The following is a 20,774-nucleotide window of genomic DNA, read 5'->3' as shown; positions in this document are numbered from 1 at the left end:
TTAAACATATCAACTAAGATATGATTTTATAAAATCCGAATATTGTCCTGCTTTCTTTAGGAAAAAAATTCAGAACCAAAATATGATAAATTCATCCATAAAGTTTCCACAATCGGCACTTGAATTGATTTTTTTCACCTTCCAACCGGAAGGAACTTCAACTAACCAGACTTAGGAGCTGTTTGGCTGAACTTAAAAGAAGTGACTTATTGCTTAAAATAAAGAAGTGAATTATAAGTGAGAAGTTGGTCTGAACTTATAAGCTATCATAAGTGTTTGGATACCGTGACTTATAAGTTTTTAAGTGTTTGGGTAACTTAACTTATAAGTTGACATAGTTTAGTAATTTTGTAATATAATAATTTATTTTATTTTAAAAAATAAATTATAATAATATAAGACTTTTAATTATTAATACATGAAATATTTTACAAATTCAATATTTTAAACTCTGCAACAAAAGAAAAAATTAATAACTATTGATAATACAAGTAAAAAAGTACATCATTTATTTAATACTTATATTTATTTAATATAAGTACAAAGGTATCTTTTATTATTAATATATGAAATAGCTTCGCAAGAATAATAGCAACAATCTAGCATGACAGAAACATGCAATGCAGCCAATTACTAGTTTCTTGTTTGCCTGGATTACTTTGCCGCTGAGTCCGTCTGAAAAAAGCATAAGCTGCGTATCAAAAAAAGCTGCATTTTGATTGCCAAACGCACCACAAAAAGAAAGAAACGGGCTTCTGAGCTTTTAAGCCCAGAAACTCCCTTCCCAAACACCCACTTCATTTGTGTCAAATCTTTTCAAACCAGATTTTAGGGATCTTCTTTTTCAGATTTTCGAATTTTCGGTATGATAATAAGATTGCGAACCATCTACGTGGTTGCAGAAACATTAAACGTTGACATCTGTGATTCTGACAGAAACTACTCTCCTAGGCTCTAAAAACCAAACTCAAACTCCCCTGTTTCTTGAAATCTCCAATGTCTTTAAAAACCTGGAAAGAAACACTCAAACTCTGCACCAACGACAATCATTCAACCTCAACTTCATCTTATAATTCATCACTTTCTGACCCAATTGACACTAATAGAAACCCTAGAATACCCCCGAAAACTTCGCTCTTCAAGCAACTCTTACGCATTCAAGACCCATCAGTCTCTTTACTCCAAATCGAGCCAGAGAGTGAGACCCATGTTATAGATGAGAAAGAAGCAGATGGGTCATCGTTGGGCGGGTCAAAATCGGATATTTCGCTCTTTGATAATACGGGTCCTTATGAACCACTGGTTCTTTCTGAGTCTCCGCTTGTGCAGGTTCGTTTTTGATTTTTTAATTTTTGCATTATTGTAATTGAGAGATTTTATAGTTTCATGTTGGATGATTTTTGTGTTTACTATTATTTTCTTGTTGCTTATGTTAATTTTGTGGTGAAAAAGGTGGAGTTAATTCATGTTGCATCACTTTGGAATAAAGATTTGCAATTATGTGTACTAAGTTAAAATACATATTTAGTGATTGACATATATATACACATATACCCCTCAATCTATGGGATTAAGAACAATGAAGCCCCCCAAGGGACCATTACCATAGAGCTTAGTAAGGGCAAACTGTTAGATCATATACAATATGACATGAAGTTTCAGGAAAATTCGTAACTTAACATGGTATCAGTACGTAATAACTTAATGGCAAACTGTTAGAATATGTACAATATAACGTGAAGTTTTAGGAAAACTAGTAAGTTAATATGGTATTAGTACTTAAATAACTGGGATTAGAGTACTCTATGTTTTACTTCCTACCGCCCTTAATATTCTCATAATTTATAATTTATCGTAGTCATGAAGACATATTTATGTCCCAAAGGTGGCCCCCGGTGATCCACTCTTTGGCCAAAAATGGGCTTTCGAGATGGTATTAGGATATACAGTATGACCCTGGTAAGCCCTTCAACTTGAGGAGGACTGTGAGAATGGTAAGCCCTCCTCCTAACACCTAATACATGAGGGTATAGGTTCTGATGCAGGACAATATATAAAACAAAATTTATCGCTAGAGTTAATGAATCCCAGGAGTAATAGTTAATATTCCTAGAAAAAGTATATAATCAAACATAACAATATAATGCATCCATCAGGCATATATACCTGTAATAAACCCTAAAAACTAAGGCCCCAAAACAAATGGGCTGATAATAAAATCCAATATTGTATAAGTCCAACAATATAAACACGCGTACTTAAAACTTGTTTTGTGCTTTGGGGGGGGGGGGGGGGGGGGGGCACATTCGTTGAGGATGAAGTTCATTGCTTTTATGCTGACCGGCTTGTCACTTTTGCTTGCCTGAGGTCATGCTTGAAAATGTATTGTTTATAATATATACTAATATGTACGAGTAATTAAAAAATATGCACATTACAAGATATGTATCTAAACAGATATGAAGTGGTATAAGCACTGTCACTATGAATGGCACATAATTGGTCTAATATCCCAAGGACTAAATTAAAGTCTTGAACCTTGTATATTTGCAAGCAATCATAGTTGCTGTTCCTGCTGCTACTTGTTGTTCTCCTTGATAATCCTGTTTTCTAAATGTGGTAGTGAAGATTTTTGTAAAGTAACACTTCAATTTACAATTCTGACAAGTGATAGGTTTATTGTGCTCTCATTGCAGGTCCCTGCTTCTATTAATTGCAGGCTTCTGGAACACCAAAGAGGTGGTGTAAAATTTTTGTACAAGTTGTACAAAAACAACCATGGAGGTGTTCTTGGAGATGACATGTGAGTAATATATCTTTAAGTTCCTTATGTGGTCACTACGTTTCTTTTGCTGCCTAGATCTTTGATAGATAGTGTTTTAGAGTTTTTCCTTCCTTCTTGTTCCAGAATCCTTTGGATTTTATGCTGGGGAATGAAATCGTCTCATGCTAATATTTTCTCTACAAAATTGATAATAATTTGTGGTCAAGTTTGAAATCTATTTCTTTGGGATTCTGCATGTTCTTGCTCTTGAGTCTTGACCCTTAATTTCTTTTTAGTTGTACGTGTGACCTTAAGTCATAATACAGTATTTATGGCTACTGCATAGGTACAGTCGCCTATTTTAAAATAAAATAGACTATATTTATTTATTTGTATATGAGTGATAGTTTGTTTGAATGGTAATCACTTAGTTTCGTATTGCATGTATATTGTACTGTATATTGCGCAAAAATATATGTACTATCTAGTAAAGTAGTCAAATTTTTGGTGTTCTGTTAAACAACTTGTTCCAAGACACTTGATATTTACTATATACTGTATAGAATAAGGGGCAGAAGCAGAACATATGAACATACCCTTAATCCTGTTTTGCTTATCCTGAACACATTCATGTCACTTATAATAATATGTCGTCAAACATAATTTTGGTGTAATTAAAGATATATAAATCAGTGTGGATTGGATCTAAAACATGTTGTAGCAGTTACTATATTTTAATTATTGTGATGTTTTCATCGTGAAATTGGGAGTCCGTCCTTAGTATTTTTGTTTTTCCAATTGCTTTCCCAACTTGTGTTTACCTTTATTTGTATGTCCCTTTATGTACCATTGGGTAATCAAATTGCCATCATCTCTATAGCAAAACCAAACCAAAAAGTGTTGTGTTTGAACAGGGGATTAGGAAAGACTATACAAACAATAGCATTTCTTTCTGCCGTCTTTGTGAAGGATGCGACTTCTGGCTATCCTAGGTCATTAAATGCAGAGCAGGCAAACAAAGATCGACCTGTACTAATAATTTGCCCGTCATCTGTTATACAAAACTGGGAGAATGAATTTTCAAAGTGGGCAAGCTTTGATGTTTCCATCTATCATGGTGCTAACCGTGATTTAATCATGGAGAAATTAGAAGTACACGGGGTTGAGATACTTATCACAAGTTTTGACACCTTCAGGATTCATGGCGACGTTTTGTCTGAGATTCACTGGGAGATTGTGATCATTGACGAAGCACATCGACTTAAAAATGATAAATCGAAACTCTATCAAGCATGTTTAGCCATTGGAACAAAAAAACGTTATGGTCTTACAGGAACTATAATGCAGAACAAACTAATGGAACTCTTCAATTTATTTGACTGGGTAGTACCTGGATGCTTAGGAACACGAGAACATTTTCGAGAGTTCTATGTTGAACCCCTCAAGCATGGGCAGAGATCAAGTGCTCCTGAGAGATTTGTGAGGATTGCTGATGCACGTAAGCAACATCTTGTAGCTGTCCTTCGTAAATATCTATTAAGAAGGACGAAGGAGGAGACAATCGGGCATCTTATGATGGGTAAAGAAGATAACGTTGTATTTTGTGCCATGAGTGAGGTGCAAAAACGTGTTTATCAGAGGATGTTACAAATACCGGAAATTCAGAGCCTTATTAATAAGGACCTCCCTTGTAGTTGTGGTAGCCCTCTTAAGCAGGTTGAGTGTTGCAACAGGACTGTTCCAAATGGTATCATATGGTCTTACCTTCACAGAGACAACCCAGATGGTTGCGACTCGTGCCCCTATTGCGTTGTTCTTCCTTGTCTTATCAAGCTTCAGCAGGTGCCAAGCTGTTGGTTGCATATAGTTTGTCATCACTTTTGTGTGTTTCCTTTCTCTTTGAATAATCAAGACTAGAACTGGCATACCCTTAATTGTTAGCTAGTCTGCTTAACTCCATGACGGTGAAAAGATGCACTATTGATTAAAAAAAACCTGATATTTTCTTGTTGACTGTACATGATCTTGTTTCTGTTTAATAATCTTCTCATCTTTTAAATATGAATTTTTTTGATTGTTTGTGATCGATTGACAGATAAGCAACCACTTGGAGCTTATTAAACCCAATCCCAGAGATGACCCTGAAAAACAAAAGAAAGATGCAGAGTTTGCCTCCATGATTTTTGGCCATGATGTTGATGTAGTGGGAGGGAACACCCGAAATGAGAGTTTTATGGGTTTGAGTGAAGTAAAGCATTGTGGAAAAATGAGAGCTTTGGAGAAATTGATGCTCTCTTGGATATCACAGGGTGATAAGATTCTTCTTTTCAGTTACTCTGTCAGGTAATATACTAACACATCACTCTTGCTCCCACCTATTTTCATGACCATGCCTGGTTTTGTGTTCCCTACAGGTCATAGATTAGAATTTTTTTTTTTTTTGGAACCAGTTTATATATTAGAACAAAATATTTGAATCAGCAGTGTATTTTTTTTTTCCTATAATAACTTTGGGGGTATATAGTAGAACATTCATAGAATATGATATGTTCTTTCAGAATCTACTTTATACCATAATTTTCAAGATGCAACTCCCCTCCCTCTGCCGTGCACATACAACAATTGATTTATTTTTATTTTTAAAAAATCACTTTTTATCTAGAGAGCACGGAAACGTTTTGTTTTTCAAAAGTGAGTTGAGACATTGGTTAGTTTCAAGGATCCTTCCTACATATCACCTTTTTTATTGCTATGAATTTCACAGAAAACTGTGTTCTCTTAACTCTGTTAGCAAAAGAAAGCTTTTGGCATGGACACTGCTTCTCTAATCCAGCAAATTGTTGAATTAGTGTTTTAAAGGTGGTGATGAGTATGTTGTACTTGTGGACGTGTCCAACATTGATTACAATTTTACAATTAAACATATAAATAAAGAAGTAGGAATGAGGAAATGATTGGAAATTTTTTCTGTTACTCCCTTGTCGGCCCCAGAGGTCTGAAATATGGGCCACCTATACTGGGCTACTGGAGTGCAGGAATATTTTAATTTTTAATTTTATATACACTGTATGAATGGCTAGTATTGATTAATAATCTCATATTGAGTTTTAGCAATTGCATTCTAATTAAGTAAAACTATTCCTTCAAGTTTAAAAAAAGTTGAGTAGGCTGCTTATCTGATAGGCAGACATTACACTTTCGTATACTTATATTAAATATCAGCAACTACAAATGATCTTCCTGGCATTATTCACCGATCCACATTTATGGCCGTATGGCTAAATATATTTTAATTTATGCATACATTTTTTCTGGTCCTGACCAGTTACTCTTTGCAGAATGCTAGACATTCTTGAAAAGTTTCTCATACGCAAAGGTTACACCTTTTCAAGACTTGATGGGTCCATACCCACTGGCTTGCGCCAATCTCTTGTTGACGACTTCAACTCAAGTCCAAGCAAACAGGTAAGCAATATACGACTGATGTTGTATTTCAATCGAGATAAGATAAGATTTTATTAACTTGTGATTTCAGGTATTTCTTATATCCACTCGAGCTGGTGGGCTTGGCTTGAATCTTGTCAGTGCAAATCGGGTGGTCATATTTGATCCAAATTGGAATCCTGCACAGGACTTGCAAGCCCAGGACAGATCATTTCGTTTTGGACAGAAGCGACATGTTATTGTTTTCCGTCTTCTTTCAGCTGGTTCACTCGAAGAACTTGTTTATTCTCGGCAAGTGTATAAACAGCAGTTATCAAATATTGCTGTTTCTGGGAAAATGGAAAAGAGATATTTTGAAGGTGTCCAGGTAAGGAATAGTTTTACTTGGTTTGCTTTTTCTCTTGGATAAAATGAGTAATCCTTTAACGGCAGTTGCTTTTTTGCAGGACTGCAAGCAATTTCAGGGTGAACTTTTTGGAATCTGCAATTTATTCCGTGACCTGTCAGACAAGCTGTTTACTAGTGAGATTATTGAACTACATGAAAAACAGGGACAAGAACAAGAAAATCCCAGTGCAAGACAGGATAAAAATGATCTTGTAGCATATTTTCTACCATCTTTAGAGACTTGTGGAACATCTTCATCAATAAACAGTGACCCTAATGATAAATCAATAAAGCTTGTGCCTGACGACTTTGGTAAGTTTGTTTAACCTTGTATGTGTATACTGTATATAGCTTCTCTCGCAATTGTGTTTACTTTATCTTGACTATATTATATATAACTTCTCTCCAGCATGTTACATATACTTTCCTTTTCTATATTACATATTCCTTCGCAGATGCAAATGTATTCAATTTATTGGTCTCTTAGACGGGGGTAAAATTTGGGGTTTTAACTACAGAATGAGGGAGCTGGGGTGATTTATCTTGGTATCAGTCAACTTTCATACTTTTGGTTTAGAACTCTTATAAAAAATATGGCTATGGTGGGATATATAATTGCTGTGTAAAAGTGTCTTCCTAATGCGACTGGTTAGGTTCATCGGTGGCACAAGTTCAGTCAGCAGTTTTAGCTAATATAGATAACATAGAATCTCAGAAACTGTCTAGAAAGAGAAAAGAAAAAATAAAGCAATGGTATAGAAGCTTTGTTATATTCCTTTAGATTTGTGTTGATCACCAATCAAGCGTCTCGTTGGAGCTAATATATTAAGTTGGTCACTAATTGCAAAATGGTCTCGAGAAGTCATTAAACTTAAATATCACTCCTATAAATCTCGAATTAAATAGGGTCATCTAACAGAAATCATTAACAATGTGGCAAGGTGACTTGACAATAATGCGGCATCTACAGGGTTTGGAGGAAAAAAACAATGAAAAAAGAGGAAAAATTCACCCGTGCCTCTTCTTTTTGCCATATATAAAATATATACCCACAAACCCCTAATTTGGGACAATTCTAAAACAGAAGATCAATTATGGATTTATAGCTTTGTGTAGACGATAAAAAAACTGATATAGAACATAATCTTATTAATTTTTATGATCCTACTTGCAATCCATCTCATTAAGGGAGGCTTGTTGGTGTTTAACGCCATCACATAACGTAGCTATGGGGAGCTTCTGTTTGAGAATGAAATTGATATGTTTGAATAAATTGAATGGTAGGATCGTGGTAATTAGATGAATTTGGGTCAAGTTAGATCTTACTCTGTGTACTGTTTATGTATATATCTATAGATTTATGTGTTATTTTTGTATTTTGTTTTTATTCTTTACTTCCACCTAACTATGTCATATACTTCCATTAGCCACATCAATATGTTGTAACAAATCAGAATTTAATTAGAGGATTGATATTTAAATGAGTTAAATGACTCTTTTGAGACCATTTTGCAACTAGTGACCTGATTGATATATTGGGTTCCAATAATCAGGTATTGTATATGCTCATCGCAATGAGCATGTTGTCAACTATGGACCTGGTGCACAAGACGAGGAAGAACTTAGTGTGGCCCAAGATGAGCAACTAAAAGAGTCTTACATCCCCTGCAGTTTGAAACGGAAACAAGATAAAGCTAGTAAAAAGGAAAACATGTCCGTCAAGATGCAGAAAAAGAGCCAATATAGCCTCCTCGCTAAATATATGGGTATGAAAGAAGTTGAATTTAGCAAGTGGCTACTATCTGCTGCTCCTGCAGAAAGGGAGAAAGTGCTTCGTGACTACAAGCAACAAAGGAACAGATGATGATGATCAACAGTTCTCATCCCCCATTAGTTACACAGATCAAATGTTAACGGAATACAAAGTGTCAGTAGATAGATGTGTAAATATTTTTTGCTGTATTGATAGGTAATGTGTGCTTCCCCTTTTTGCTGTGTAGTTGAAAGATCATAGTTTTTTGGGAAGATCTCATCTGTCTGTAATAATAATGTCATCTCCTTCTAACTTGTTAAACTGAAGTTACTGCCATACATTTCCAGACAACCAAGAAGGCAAGAACAACCTAAAATAGAATAGCATAAAAGGAAGCAAGTTAAGTGAAAGTGAATGAGAGTTTGAGTAACAACCTGAAATGGAATAACATAAAGGGAAGTGAGATTAGTGAAATTGAATGATAAGCTAAAAATTTGTAAGAAAATTTGGGGTGGGGGTGGGGGGTAAAAAAAAATATATTAATCTCAGTTATTCAAAGGTTCATACCCAAGTCGAAAAATTCTTCACTTTGGGCCAAAGAGGTAAGAGGTTGTGCGGTTCAAGGCACACGGATACAAGATTGAAATGAAAAATCTGGTTAAGATAATATGAATTTAAAATATCATCATATCTTATATTTATATCATGTGAGTTGGTCGAGTAATATAATTAATATATTTAATTAAAAATATTATTATATACTTTTTGCATTATTGATAAGTTTTGTATTAAATATTAATATCTCACTATTTAAATTGTGATAAAAATAAAATTAATTTATGTATCTTCATATCATATTCACCTTTCCCATGAAATATCAAAAATGCATATCACAGAGATTTGAGATATGGATTTGAAATTTTAAAGTTTATAACTAAATACTAATCTCAGATATCTATGAACCATAGACCTCTAAAGAGGTTTTGCCAAAACAAGGACTCAATGCAAGAACAAAAATAAATATTTATAAATTAGAGATAATATTAATAATTAATTTTATATTTATATTTAAGAATAGCATATTTAATACATATTAATAAATAATTTATAAGATAATTTTTTCTCAAATAAATTAAGTCACACACCAAATAAATATATTAATATATACGTGAATGTTCTCGAATCCCCCAGTCAAGATATACAACGAAGAGCGACTTGAAGTGTGTATTTCTCACTGAATTTTGTTCGTGGGGCTCTTTTCTTGCACGAAGACTTGCTTTACAAGTCAATGACAGAATATGTCTAATTATATGGTACGTACGATCAAAGTACTCGGACACGGTACAGATCTGTTTACTGGTTTTCCTATTTATTCTAAACAACTTCTTCACGGTTTCTTTTTATGATATCTTATTTAATTTTTTACATTTCGAAATTTACAAAAAAAAATTAATAAATCTTATCTTTTTTTCACTTTTCACATTATTTTTATTTCATCATCTCTTTTATATATTAAAAATTAATCGATCCTGCAATTTCATGTACTTTCTTTCTCTTTTGCACTATTTCATATATACTATTTTTTAACGCCCGTGATCAAAGCACATGCAAAACAACTAGCTTGGAAAGATTAACTTGCACAACTGAAGTGTCAAATAAGTAGACAGCTTCCACACAATTTCTCTCCAAGTTTTATCCTCTCTTATGAAGCAAGTTACTATATACATAGAACCATATGCAACCACCTATAAATAATTATAATTCACTTTCATCTTCCTCCTTATATTACATTCATTCACTTCTTTCCTCTGGAAAACAAGTTCATCAAGATGCAGAAAAAGAACCAATATAGCCTCCTCGCTAAATATATGGGTATGAAAGAAGTTGAGTTTAGCAAGTGGCTACTATCTGCTGCTCCTGCACAAAGGGAGAAAGTGCTTCGTAACTACAAGCAACAAAGGAAAAGACGATGATGATGATGATGATTAACACTTCTCCTCCCCATTAGTTAAACAGATCAAATGTTAACGGATTATAAAGTGTCAGTAGATAAATTTAATATTTTTTGGTGTATTGATAGGTAATCTGTGCTTCTTTTTTTTTGCTGTGTAGTTTAAAGATCGTAGTGTTTTGGGGAAAATTTCATCTGTCTGTAATAATAATGTCATCTCCTTCTAAATTTGTTAAGCTGAAGTTACAACATAAATTTGCAGACAACCAAGAACAACCTAAAACAGAATAGCATAAAAGGAAGTAAGATAAGTGAAAGTGAATGAGAGTTTGAGTAACAATCTAAAATGGGATAACATAAAGAAATTGAATGAGAATTCGAGTACGACTGATAAAGAATAGTTGGAAGTTGGAAACGGGAAATAAAGTTGAGAAATGGTACTAAGAAAATTGAGGAGATAATGATAATGTTGAGATATTTAGGATTCCTAAAAAACAGACATATGAGTACAATTTTTGATCTAAATATTTAAGTATGACTTCACTATCTTTGATATATTTAATTTATATGATATATAGTGATATATCTCAGCTACTCAATTATTGTGAGATTTATCTTTGAAATTTTAAGACTGATAATAGTACATGCCTATAATTGTACATGTATACACACTGCTCCCACGCGGTTTCATAATGCATTTTCGTATCTATTTGTTCAAGAGAAGCAGAAATTATTCTTAAAATTTATTTTTTCTGATTTGTTCGGATAAATAAATAAAAAAATCTATAACAAGTTGAGAATGCTAATTTTCTCAGAACTTTTACATATTTTCTAAATACTTTATTAATTCATTTATTTATCAACTCTAATCCACTTCTCAAATTTTTTTTAGGTTTATCTAAAGGACCCTTTCATGTTAGCTTTCTGATCAAGGCATAAGGTAGACAGCTCCCAACATTACTTCACCCGGGCCCAAAGAGCTAAAAAGGTTTGAGGCAAAAAAAGGAACTCTATGCAGGAGGAAAAATAGATATTTATATATCAGAGATGATATTAAAATTAAGTTTTAAAGAAAAATAGATATTTATATATCAGATATGATATTTAAGATTTCGTTTCGTGTTAATACTTAACCAGTCTCATTAACGATGATCTAAAAGCAATTTAGAGACCGTGTAGGTGTAGGTGAGCTTGAAATATGTATTTCTTGCTTAAAGTTAAGAAATAAAGTAGATATTAAAAGCTTTTTAAAATTTATAAATGATTAAAATATTTGAGAAAAAAGTAAAAGTCATGAAACAAAATCTAAATCTAATGTCATTAACTTCTTATAAATATTTCTTGTATTTTTACATAAACTTACGAATAGGTGTTTTAAATTTATAAACCCATAAATTGGGTCTTTAAATCGAGCCAAACACACCCTTAATTTGTTTGTTAGGCTCTTGCTTTTAAAGTCAAATCCCATGATTTTGAATATGTCAAATTATAAGTTACTCCCTCCGTGCCTTTTTAAATGTCCATTTTGACCAGTCAAATTGACTTTATTTTGACTGAACTTTACATGTATAAGAAAATTGAGAAAATTAATAAAAAATTATATTATTAGAAAGTATATTGAGTCTATTTTAATAGGCAACTTTCAGATTTTAAAAATATTGCATTGATAACTCGTAATGTTTAGTCAAAAGTTGATCAATTTGACTTCTCAAAAAACAAAATCGACATGTAAAAGGGGACGGAGGGAGTACTATATGTTTTACATCAGCAGAGTGAGAGTAGTACGATGAGAACACTCGGACACGGTACTCGTCCTTCCTATCCAACTTCCCCAAGTAAAGTGTCGGATATAAATAGAACCATATCCAACCACTTATTCACTCGCATATTTTACATATACTCTCCTTATAATTATATTACATTCATTCACTTCTTTCGTGGCTAACTATCAGCTCTGCACAAATGGAAGACATAAAAGCCTATCATTCCAGCCATCTCAATCATCCGCTTGTGCTGCGAAACTTCAACAAGCCTTTCCATTGCGACGGATGCAAAGAGCAAGGATTCGGAACAAGGTACCGATGTGAATCAAGTGACTGTGATTACGTTCTCCACGTCAGCTGCATGCAGGGACGGAACCAGAAATATTTTTCGGGGGGGCGAAATTTTACTAAAAAAATTTTAAAGACAAGATACTGCAAAATTATGAGTTTTGGGGGGACTAAATACTACAAATTATGAGTTTTGGGGGGACTATATGCTACAAATTATGAGTTTCAATCATATAAATTGATTATATATAAGGGCTTGGGGAAGGTTTTGGGGGGGCCAAGGCCACCCCTTACCCCCCCTTCCCTCCGTCCCTGGCTGCATGTTCAATTCTCGAACTGCAACTCATGAATTCTACCCAGGCTGCGACTTGAAGTTTTCCGATGAACCAAGAAAGCGCGGAACATGGTGTAATGCATGCGGGAATGAGATTAATGGCTTCGTTTATTACTGTAAAGACAAGGATTTGGACTTGCATCCATGCTGTCTTGAACTCAAGGGCAAAATGGTAACCGATGGCGCGACATTTAGGTTGCATGACAAGGTGAAATCTAAGTGCATTTGGTGCAAAAGTAAGAGCCTAAAGGGAAAATCCGAGGGGGGTTGGTCTTACAAGTCCGAGTGCAACAAGTACCATGTCCATGTGTGTTACCGAAATGATTCATCAGAGCTGGAAAACCGGGGAATTTAAAGACGAGAGTACTCTGACATTGTCATTGAAGAATCCTGGGCTTCGCCTTGGACGAAGCTCAGGGGGAGGTGAGAAGTACTTGAAGATTGTGAAAGCTCTTATGACAGCAGTGGTGGCCATTCTTCTGGGAGATCCTACAGTAGTTGTGACCACAACTCTGCTCAACTTGATCACCTAGAATTTAGATAGTTAATTATAGTTTGATTAGTTGCGGATTAGCAGTATAATAACAAACAGATGTGATTACTTTATATTTGCATCTGTTTGTTGAGTGAGAATAAGGTGAGTTGGACTTGTAATGTGTAAGAAGAAACTGCCTGCAGGGCATCTTTTTGTTTAACAGAGTTAAAACTCTGGGAAAAATAGTAATTGATATAAATTCCTTTATCATTTAGAAAAAAAATATTTCCCATGTAAAGCCAATTTCTCAGAGGATAAATTACACATAAATATTTTGATTTGTCAGCAAATAATTTCTGCAAGTAACAAGGGAAAAAAAACTGCAGAAGCCTTGAAGAAGGAAAATATTAAATTAACAATTTACGAACTTGATTATTGTGTCATTATTCAATTAAGATTGAGATTCCATGCTTTCTAATTCTAAATCAGGTTGTGTGTGCATATGCTATTGCAATGAGCACAAGACAAAGCTAGTAAGTTCCTGCTGTTGCCCAAGATGACAGAGTCTAACATCCCCTGCAGTTGGAAAAGGAAACAAGATAAAGATAAAGATATTACTGATTGTAATTTTTTTTCCGGAAATCTCATCTGTCTGCTGTAAAATACGCATCCTCCAAATGTTGAGGATGCTCAAAATGGAAGAGTGTGGGTCCTGCCATTGGAATACACTTTTTACCATTACACACTTGTAATCATTTACTCCCTCCGTCCCAAAAAGATTGAACTGCATTGACTTTCAAGGAGATTAAGAAAAAGATAGTAAAAGAAATTAAATTAATTGAAAAGTTGGTAAAGTGATGGGATCCATCAAAATTTTAATAATAGATTTGAGATAGTGGAGGAAAGTAGTGGGTGTAATAGTGTTTATATTATTATAGAATAGAGATAGTGGAAGAAGTAGGGGGTGTAATAATGAAAAGTAGTGTTCAAAAATAGTAAGTGTAATAGGTTATTTTTTTTGGGACGTCCCAAAAAAGAATAAGTGTCAATTAAAATGGGAAGGGGTATATATTTGGATACTTTGTTATTCCTTTGGAGGATTTATTCAAAATCACTGCAGAATATTAAAAATTCTACAAGTGTGAAAGATGTTGGATGCATGAAATTCTAGTAGTAAAATCCCTTTTCATCTTGTAATCAAAAGTTTGTTTGGGTCTGAGTGCATAAACAAGAATTTCGTATTGGCGGGGAATGTAATGAAATATGTATTTAGGGTAGTTCGAAAAATTGTTTAAATTTTCATTGTTTTAATTATTCCATTCCAACTATTTGAACCAGAAATGTAACTCACATATTTTGGAATATAAGAGCTTATTTCGATCCTTTATCATATTTTCCGACCATTTTCACTATATATTTAATCATTGTTATCTCTTATTGTTATTTTATAATTTCTCATCAAATTTTATCGTCATTTCATCTCAAGTGAAGGCAACTTAGGACTGTTCGAGTGCATAAATTAAGTTGTGGGTGCTTGAAGTCGAATACGTTTGTCAAGTGAAAATATGGTTGGTTCGTGAAGATGGAATAACTTGATAGATTCGGTGAAGTGATGAGTTGTACTTAAATAATCTTAAACTTCCTCGAAGTGCACTGGAATCAAACGATCTTTCCCGATACTCCCAAGTCAAGGCATTCCATGTCTAATTGTCCCTATAATTACTCGTACCGGTTGTTCTATGGTGTGCCCATTAGCACATGTTAGCGCATAAATTTTTGTGTATAAATTATTTTGATTGGCTACTACTTTTTAATAATGATGGAGCTCCTGCAAATACATCAACCACACCAATCAAAATCATATAACGGTTTTTCTATGGTGTGCCCAAGGGTACACACTAAGCACTAATTTTTATGAGTTTGGTGCATTCTTATTGGTCATGTAATCATAAATATGGATGGCCCCCCTTGCATTTACACCAAATCCACCAATCAAAATCCACTAAACTCATCAAATTTAGTGCTTAATGTGTGCCCTTGGACACACACTAGAAAAACCCATCATATAAATGTAAAAAAATTTGCGCCTAGCATGTGCTCTGATGAGCACGCACTAAACAAACCCTACTCGTATTGTGGCGTTCTGCAAATGAGGGACCAATTAAACGCGAAGCAATTAGATTCACAACAATGAATGAGACACCGGCCAGATATACGGAGATGGACTGGCACAACTTGCAGAGAAATTCTTCGGAAGCCACGCTTATGTATAAATTTTCAAATGTCGTAGGAGGGAGAAATTCAATTTCTCAAAGTTGGGTTGACGTAACAGCAAGGGAGTACGAGATTTCTTTATGATAAATAGAGAATTTCTCGACAATTCAAGAAGTTTATAACAGATTTTATTCCTGATTTCTATCAAGGACTATAGAAAATTAGGGGAATATATAGATTATAACCAGCAAAAATATATAAAATAAATAAAAATATTCTAACGAATAAAATAGTTATGTTAATTCAGTTTAAAATTGACATTTAAAATATCGACATAAGATTTAAAAGCAGCTGCGCATGATTTAGTGGCACCTGAAACATGATCAGCTAAGTATAATATTCATTCTCAATAACAGTCATGTTACACTGTAATCACTCACTCAGCGCTAGAGGTGGCCATTCGGGCGGGCCGGGGCGGTTCGGGCCGGTTCAGACGGTTTCCGAACCGTCGCCGGTGAAACCGTAACCGGCACGGCTATATAGGCGGGTCGGGCCGTGCCGTGCCGGGTTAAAAAAATGTGAAACCGGAACCGTATAATACGGGTTAGGTGGGTTGTACGGGTTGGCGGTTTTAGACGGGTTGACGGTTCAACGTGAACCGCGGTTTGCATGAAGTGGTTTGCTAGAAATTGGAATGAAGTGACCGATGATTGCTTTGCTTTGTTTTATTTTAATTTTTTTTCTTTTCATTAACAAGTGTTAGTTTTTGAAGCGACTTTAGTTTAATGTTATTGTTTTTTTAGTCTAATGTTATTATTTAATTTAATTATTAATAAATTGTAAACAAATAAATAATATTTTGATAATAAATAATGTTTTGGTAAAAAGAAGATGGTACTTCTTATAAATTTTATTTGTTAAACATAATTCGGAACAAATTTAGTTAGTAAAACAAAATCAACCCTAAACCAAATTAATTTTTAAAACAAAATCAAAATGAAAACAAATTATTTTTATAAGTTTTATAACAAAATCGAAATTAAACTAAATTAATTTTTAAAACAAAATCAAAACAAAGTGAAAATAATTTTTAAAACAAATTGAAAACGGAATGAAATTAAATCTTAAAACAATATCAAAATAAAATTAATTAAACTAGTCTCAACCTTACAAACTAAAATGAAATCAAATAACTAAATTATAAACAAAAAACTAAAACATAAATAAAATCAAAACTGAGTGCATAGTTGCGTACAGATTCACGGTTTGGCGGGCCGGTCCCGGTTCGGGCCGTGCCGTGCCGAACCTTTATGGTTTGGCGGGCCGTGCCGGTCCGGTTCACGGTCCCCAACCTCCAGACCCGTATTCGGCACGTCGTCTTAAGCGGTCCGGGCGGGTTTTGAACCGGCCCGTGTTAGACGGTTTCGGGCGGTCGAAAAAACAGTTCGGGGCGTGCCGGTCTGTTCGGTTCGGCCCGAATGACCACCTCTACTCAGCGCTGAAGTACACACTTGACATCGTCCAAGTTAGACATTCTCTGAACTGTAACATTAGGGCACTTGTCTGGTACTCCCTACGTCCCAGTCAATTGTATACAGTTGCCTTTTTTGGATGTCCCATCATTTGTATACATTCCCAAAATAGCAACTTTTTATAATATAAAACACTATTACACCCACTACCTTCTTCCACTATCTTCATTTTATAATAATAAAAATACTATTACACCCACTACTTTCCTCCACTATCTCAAATCTATTATTAAAAATAAGTGGGACCCACCACTTCACCCATTTTTCATCTAACTTTACTCATTTCTTACACTTTTTCTTGGTCTCCGTGTCCAATCCCAATGTATATTATTCATTGGGACGGAGGGAGTAGAAATTATATATGTATTTATTAATTATTAAAATTGTATAATTATATATAATTTATTTATTAATTATAATAATCTGTTCGGTTTGGTTTGTAATCAGGACAGAACCATTTAAATCTAAATCAGTTGGATTTATAAATTTTTCAATTCGATAATATTTTTGATTTCGGATTTTTTCACGATTTTTTGCTTACTTTTAATTTTTATACTATTTATTCATAGATGGTCATATCTAATATCGTACTCCCTCCGTCCCACCCAATTGTTTACATTGGGTTTGGGCACGGAGGTTAAGAAATATGTATAAAGTAGTGAAAAAGAGGAAGAAAAGTGGGTGAAGTGGTGGGACCCATCGATTTTTAATATATAAAAGAGAGATAGTAGAGTAAAAGTAGTGTGAAAAGGAAGGAAAAGTGATAAAGTGGTGGGACCCATTAACTATTTTGGGAAAGTTTTGTAATGTAAAGAAATGGATGGGACGTCCAAAAGAGGTAACTGTAAAGAACCTGGTGGGACGAAGGGAGTAACTTTTTTACTTATAATAGACAGTTAAGTGTCTTTTTGTTATCTTGTGGTTATTTTTTAAATTAAATTTTTATATATCATCTTATTTTCTTTGCTGTCTAACCAAAATTCTACCTGTTGGACACTTCATTTTATTTATTTATTTATTATTTCGCATGAATGATATACACACAAATTTTTAATAATTATTAGTTTTTGGATAAATTATTTTGTATCATTTTATAGTATATGTTATAGTTGATTTTAAATTTTTGTGAAATTAATAATTTTGAGATAAGATATCATAAAATTGTATGGTCTTTAAATTTAAAAATAATCTTTCAAAATCTCATAAATTGGTAGATTATTTGGACTTCATAAAATTGATGAGTTTCGTGAAATTTTTCGGTGTATTTTAAAGTTTTTGAAATTCCATCAAAAATTTATGACATTTTGAAGTGTTGTGTTTAATCCTAAATAATCAATATCAATTATGCGATATTTTATTCTTACGGTATGAAATCAGAATTAAGTATAATTTTTTAAAATTTATTAACTAAAAATAATTTATTAAAATTCGGAGAGAGATCTCATTTTTCATGATTGTTTTCGATTGTGCTGCCTTTGGTTCCTTGTTTTTTCCCAGAATAGATGGATATTAAAAATCGCCAGACAGCTTCCAAACAATTTCACTAATCACTACGAATTCCACTTCTCTTCTCTTATAGTGTTTCTTCTCTGGTAAGTAATTTCATGGTCTCGCTACCGACTAATTGTGATTGCGACTTCTATGGTAATGTAGTGCATGTATTTTCGATTAAAAACGAGTGTAGTCAAAGATTCCACAAATATTTATACATATTGTTTACAAAATAATGATCTTATTCATACATGTACGACAACATGACACTCAATATTTTTACTAGGTCATTTAAATATATTATTTTTACCGACGACACGGATTCGATAAGAAGAATTAAAGATCATTTTTGAACAAAGCGCCCTTCCACCAAGTGCCAACCACAACATGATGACCCCACAAAATCTGTAAAAGTTTCCAAAAGCTAAGCATATTCAATTACTGATTTGTAGATTTGTAGAACTACTAGTTTAAGTTTTGCAGTTGAAAACAAACTAAACTACATTTCTAAAGAACCGAGAATATTGTCTGAAGTTTCCTACACACCTAATCAGGAACTAAAATAGTAGTATTAAATAAGGAAAGAAAAACAAAATAAAGTTATCATATTCATGCCTGTATAAGTAGTAGCATATGCAGCCGCTTATTCACTCACATCTTTTCTTCTCTGTTTTGTACTTGCTTTTCTTTCCAAGCTATCTATCAGCTCTGCACACCACACAGGTACATACTCTCGGTTCTTTATAAACTTGTTTTCTTATGTTTCGGTCAATTATTTACATTTTTAGAAATAGTCATTAAAAAAATGTTAGTTTCGGTACCATCCCATGATTTGTACGTTGTATTTTGTGTTTGTCTTCGTTATCTTTGTTTTGAGTCGAACCCTGTGAATCGTTTTCTGCACAATATGTCCGTGATTTTTTATAGCCGAAAGACGCAATATCTGATTTTTTTTTTATGTGTCGTCTATCCATGTTTTAGACACACATTCTAAGGCTGCACCTTACAGGCTATATAAATATGCAGAAAGCTTATTGTCAGAAATCGATTTTCAGGGATCATTGCCCCTATGTTTTTTACTAATTGTGGTCTGATAACTTGTATTAAGGTTGCCAAGGACATGGAAGACATAAAGGCTTATCATCCTAGCCATCCGGAGCATCAACTCGTGCTGCGAAGCTTCAACAAGCCCTACGATTGTGACGGATGCAGAGAGCGAGGATTCGGATCAAGATACAGATGTGAATCAAACGACTGTGACTACGTTCTCCATGAGAGCTGCATGTTCAATTCCCAAACAGCAACTCATGATTTCTACCCGGACTCCACCTTTAAGTTCTCGTATAAACCAAGGAGCTGCGGAACATGGTGCAATGCATGTGAAAATAACATAAATGGCTTTGTTTATTACTGTGAAGACAAGGATTTGGACTTGCATCCATGCTGTCTTAATCTCAAGAACAAAATGGTGATTGATGGTACGAAATTTAAGTTAACTGAGAAGAAGCGAAAATCCAAGGGAAAATCCACTGGGGGTTGGTCTTATGAATCGAAGTGCAACAAGTACCAGTTCCATGTTCACCGTATCACAGAAATGATTTATGAAAGTTGGAAAATTGGAAATTGTAAAGATGAGAATAGCTCATTGTCATTGAAGAATCCTGAGCTTCGTCTTCGACGTAGCTCAGACAGGGGTAGCTCAAGAGGGGGGAAATACTGGAAGGTTGCGAAAATCTTTCTGACAGCAGTGGTGGCCATTCTTCTGGGAGATCCGACTGTTGTTCTGACCACAACTTTGTTCAACTTAATCACCTAGTTAATAGCAATTAACAAGTCTGTTAATTGCGGACTTGTAGGAGAATAACAGATGTGATCCTTCTGCATCTACACTTTAGTACAGAATTGGACTTTTATATTTCTTTCTTCTTAGCCCTAAGGTGATTCAGAGTAAGCAATGTAATTATAATCTACTTGAGAATATCAGAAGTGTAAGAGTTGAAATTCGGGACCTCTGCACACTGAATTCCTTCGTCATTTGAAAAAAAAAAATTGTTTTGTGAATCCAAATTGTCGCAAGATATATATTTGTTATACTATTAAATTCATGCAAGTAACTGTTGGGGGTGTCCAGCATCTCCCTAAATCGAGACTCGCGTTGATTGCTACACTATAAAAATCATAATTGCGCCCTCTCACTTGTGATAAGCGCTTGATCGTAAGAAATAGTATCGGTCGAATCCCAGACTACAAGCACAGAGGAAGCCTAATGATTAATGGACTAGCAATAATAATTTGCAAATGACAGGAATCCGGAAGTGTAACCGCATATATATGAATTTTACATAAATAAACAATCAAATTGCCCCCGTATACAGTGT

At 34.1% G+C, this 20,774-nt stretch overlaps 2 protein-coding genes across 2 annotated transcripts; both read left to right on the top strand.

The window, feature by feature from the left end:
• The first annotated feature begins 724 nt into the window (after positions 1–724).
• Positions 725–8,693, top strand: LOC108223610 (switch 2). The gene is made up of 8 exons (XM_017397949.2): positions 725–1,329; positions 2,697–2,803; positions 3,679–4,606; positions 4,860–5,107; positions 6,103–6,229; positions 6,300–6,575; positions 6,655–6,907; positions 8,149–8,693. Exons 1-8 carry the CDS (start codon positions 997–999, stop codon positions 8,457–8,459), a joined length of 2,583 nt encoding a protein of 860 aa, XP_017253438.1. The 5' UTR covers positions 725–996; the 3' UTR covers positions 8,460–8,693.
• Positions 8,694–18,974: 10,281 nt separating this feature from the next.
• LOC108222570 (uncharacterized) lies at positions 18,975–20,433 on the top strand. Its single transcript, XM_017396476.2, has 2 exons — positions 18,975–19,119; positions 19,505–20,433. Exons 1-2 carry the CDS (start codon positions 19,030–19,032, stop codon positions 20,210–20,212), a joined length of 798 nt encoding a protein of 265 aa, XP_017251965.2. The 5' UTR covers positions 18,975–19,029; the 3' UTR covers positions 20,213–20,433.
• Positions 20,434–20,774: the final 341 nt, after the last annotated feature.

The sequence above is a fragment of the Daucus carota genome, chromosome 5 (genome assembly GCF_001625215.2).
Source record: "Daucus carota subsp. sativus chromosome 5, DH1 v3.0, whole genome shotgun sequence".
Classification (NCBI taxonomy): Eukaryota; Viridiplantae; Streptophyta; class Magnoliopsida; order Apiales; family Apiaceae; genus Daucus; species Daucus carota.
This window is presented reverse-complemented; position numbering and strand designations above follow the sequence as displayed.

Excerpts from the sequence above, each read along its gene's own strand:
- LOC108223610 (XM_017397949.2), top strand. The coding sequence starts at position 997 with ATGTCTTTAAAAACCTGGAAAGAAACACTCAAACTCTGCACCAACGAC. Across the intron at positions 5,108-6,102 it reads CTTTTCAGTTACTCTGTCAG|AATGCTAGACATTCTTGAAA; the intron begins GTAATATACTAA and ends TACTCTTTGCAG. Across the intron at positions 6,576-6,654 it reads GATATTTTGAAGGTGTCCAG|GACTGCAAGCAATTTCAGGG; the intron begins GTAAGGAATAGT and ends GCTTTTTTGCAG.
- LOC108222570 (XM_017396476.2), top strand. The coding sequence starts at position 19,030 with ATGCAGCCGCTTATTCACTCACATCTTTTCTTCTCTGTTTTGTACTTG. Across the intron at positions 19,120-19,504 it reads CAGCTCTGCACACCACACAG|GTTGCCAAGGACATGGAAGA; the intron begins GTACATACTCTC and ends ACTTGTATTAAG.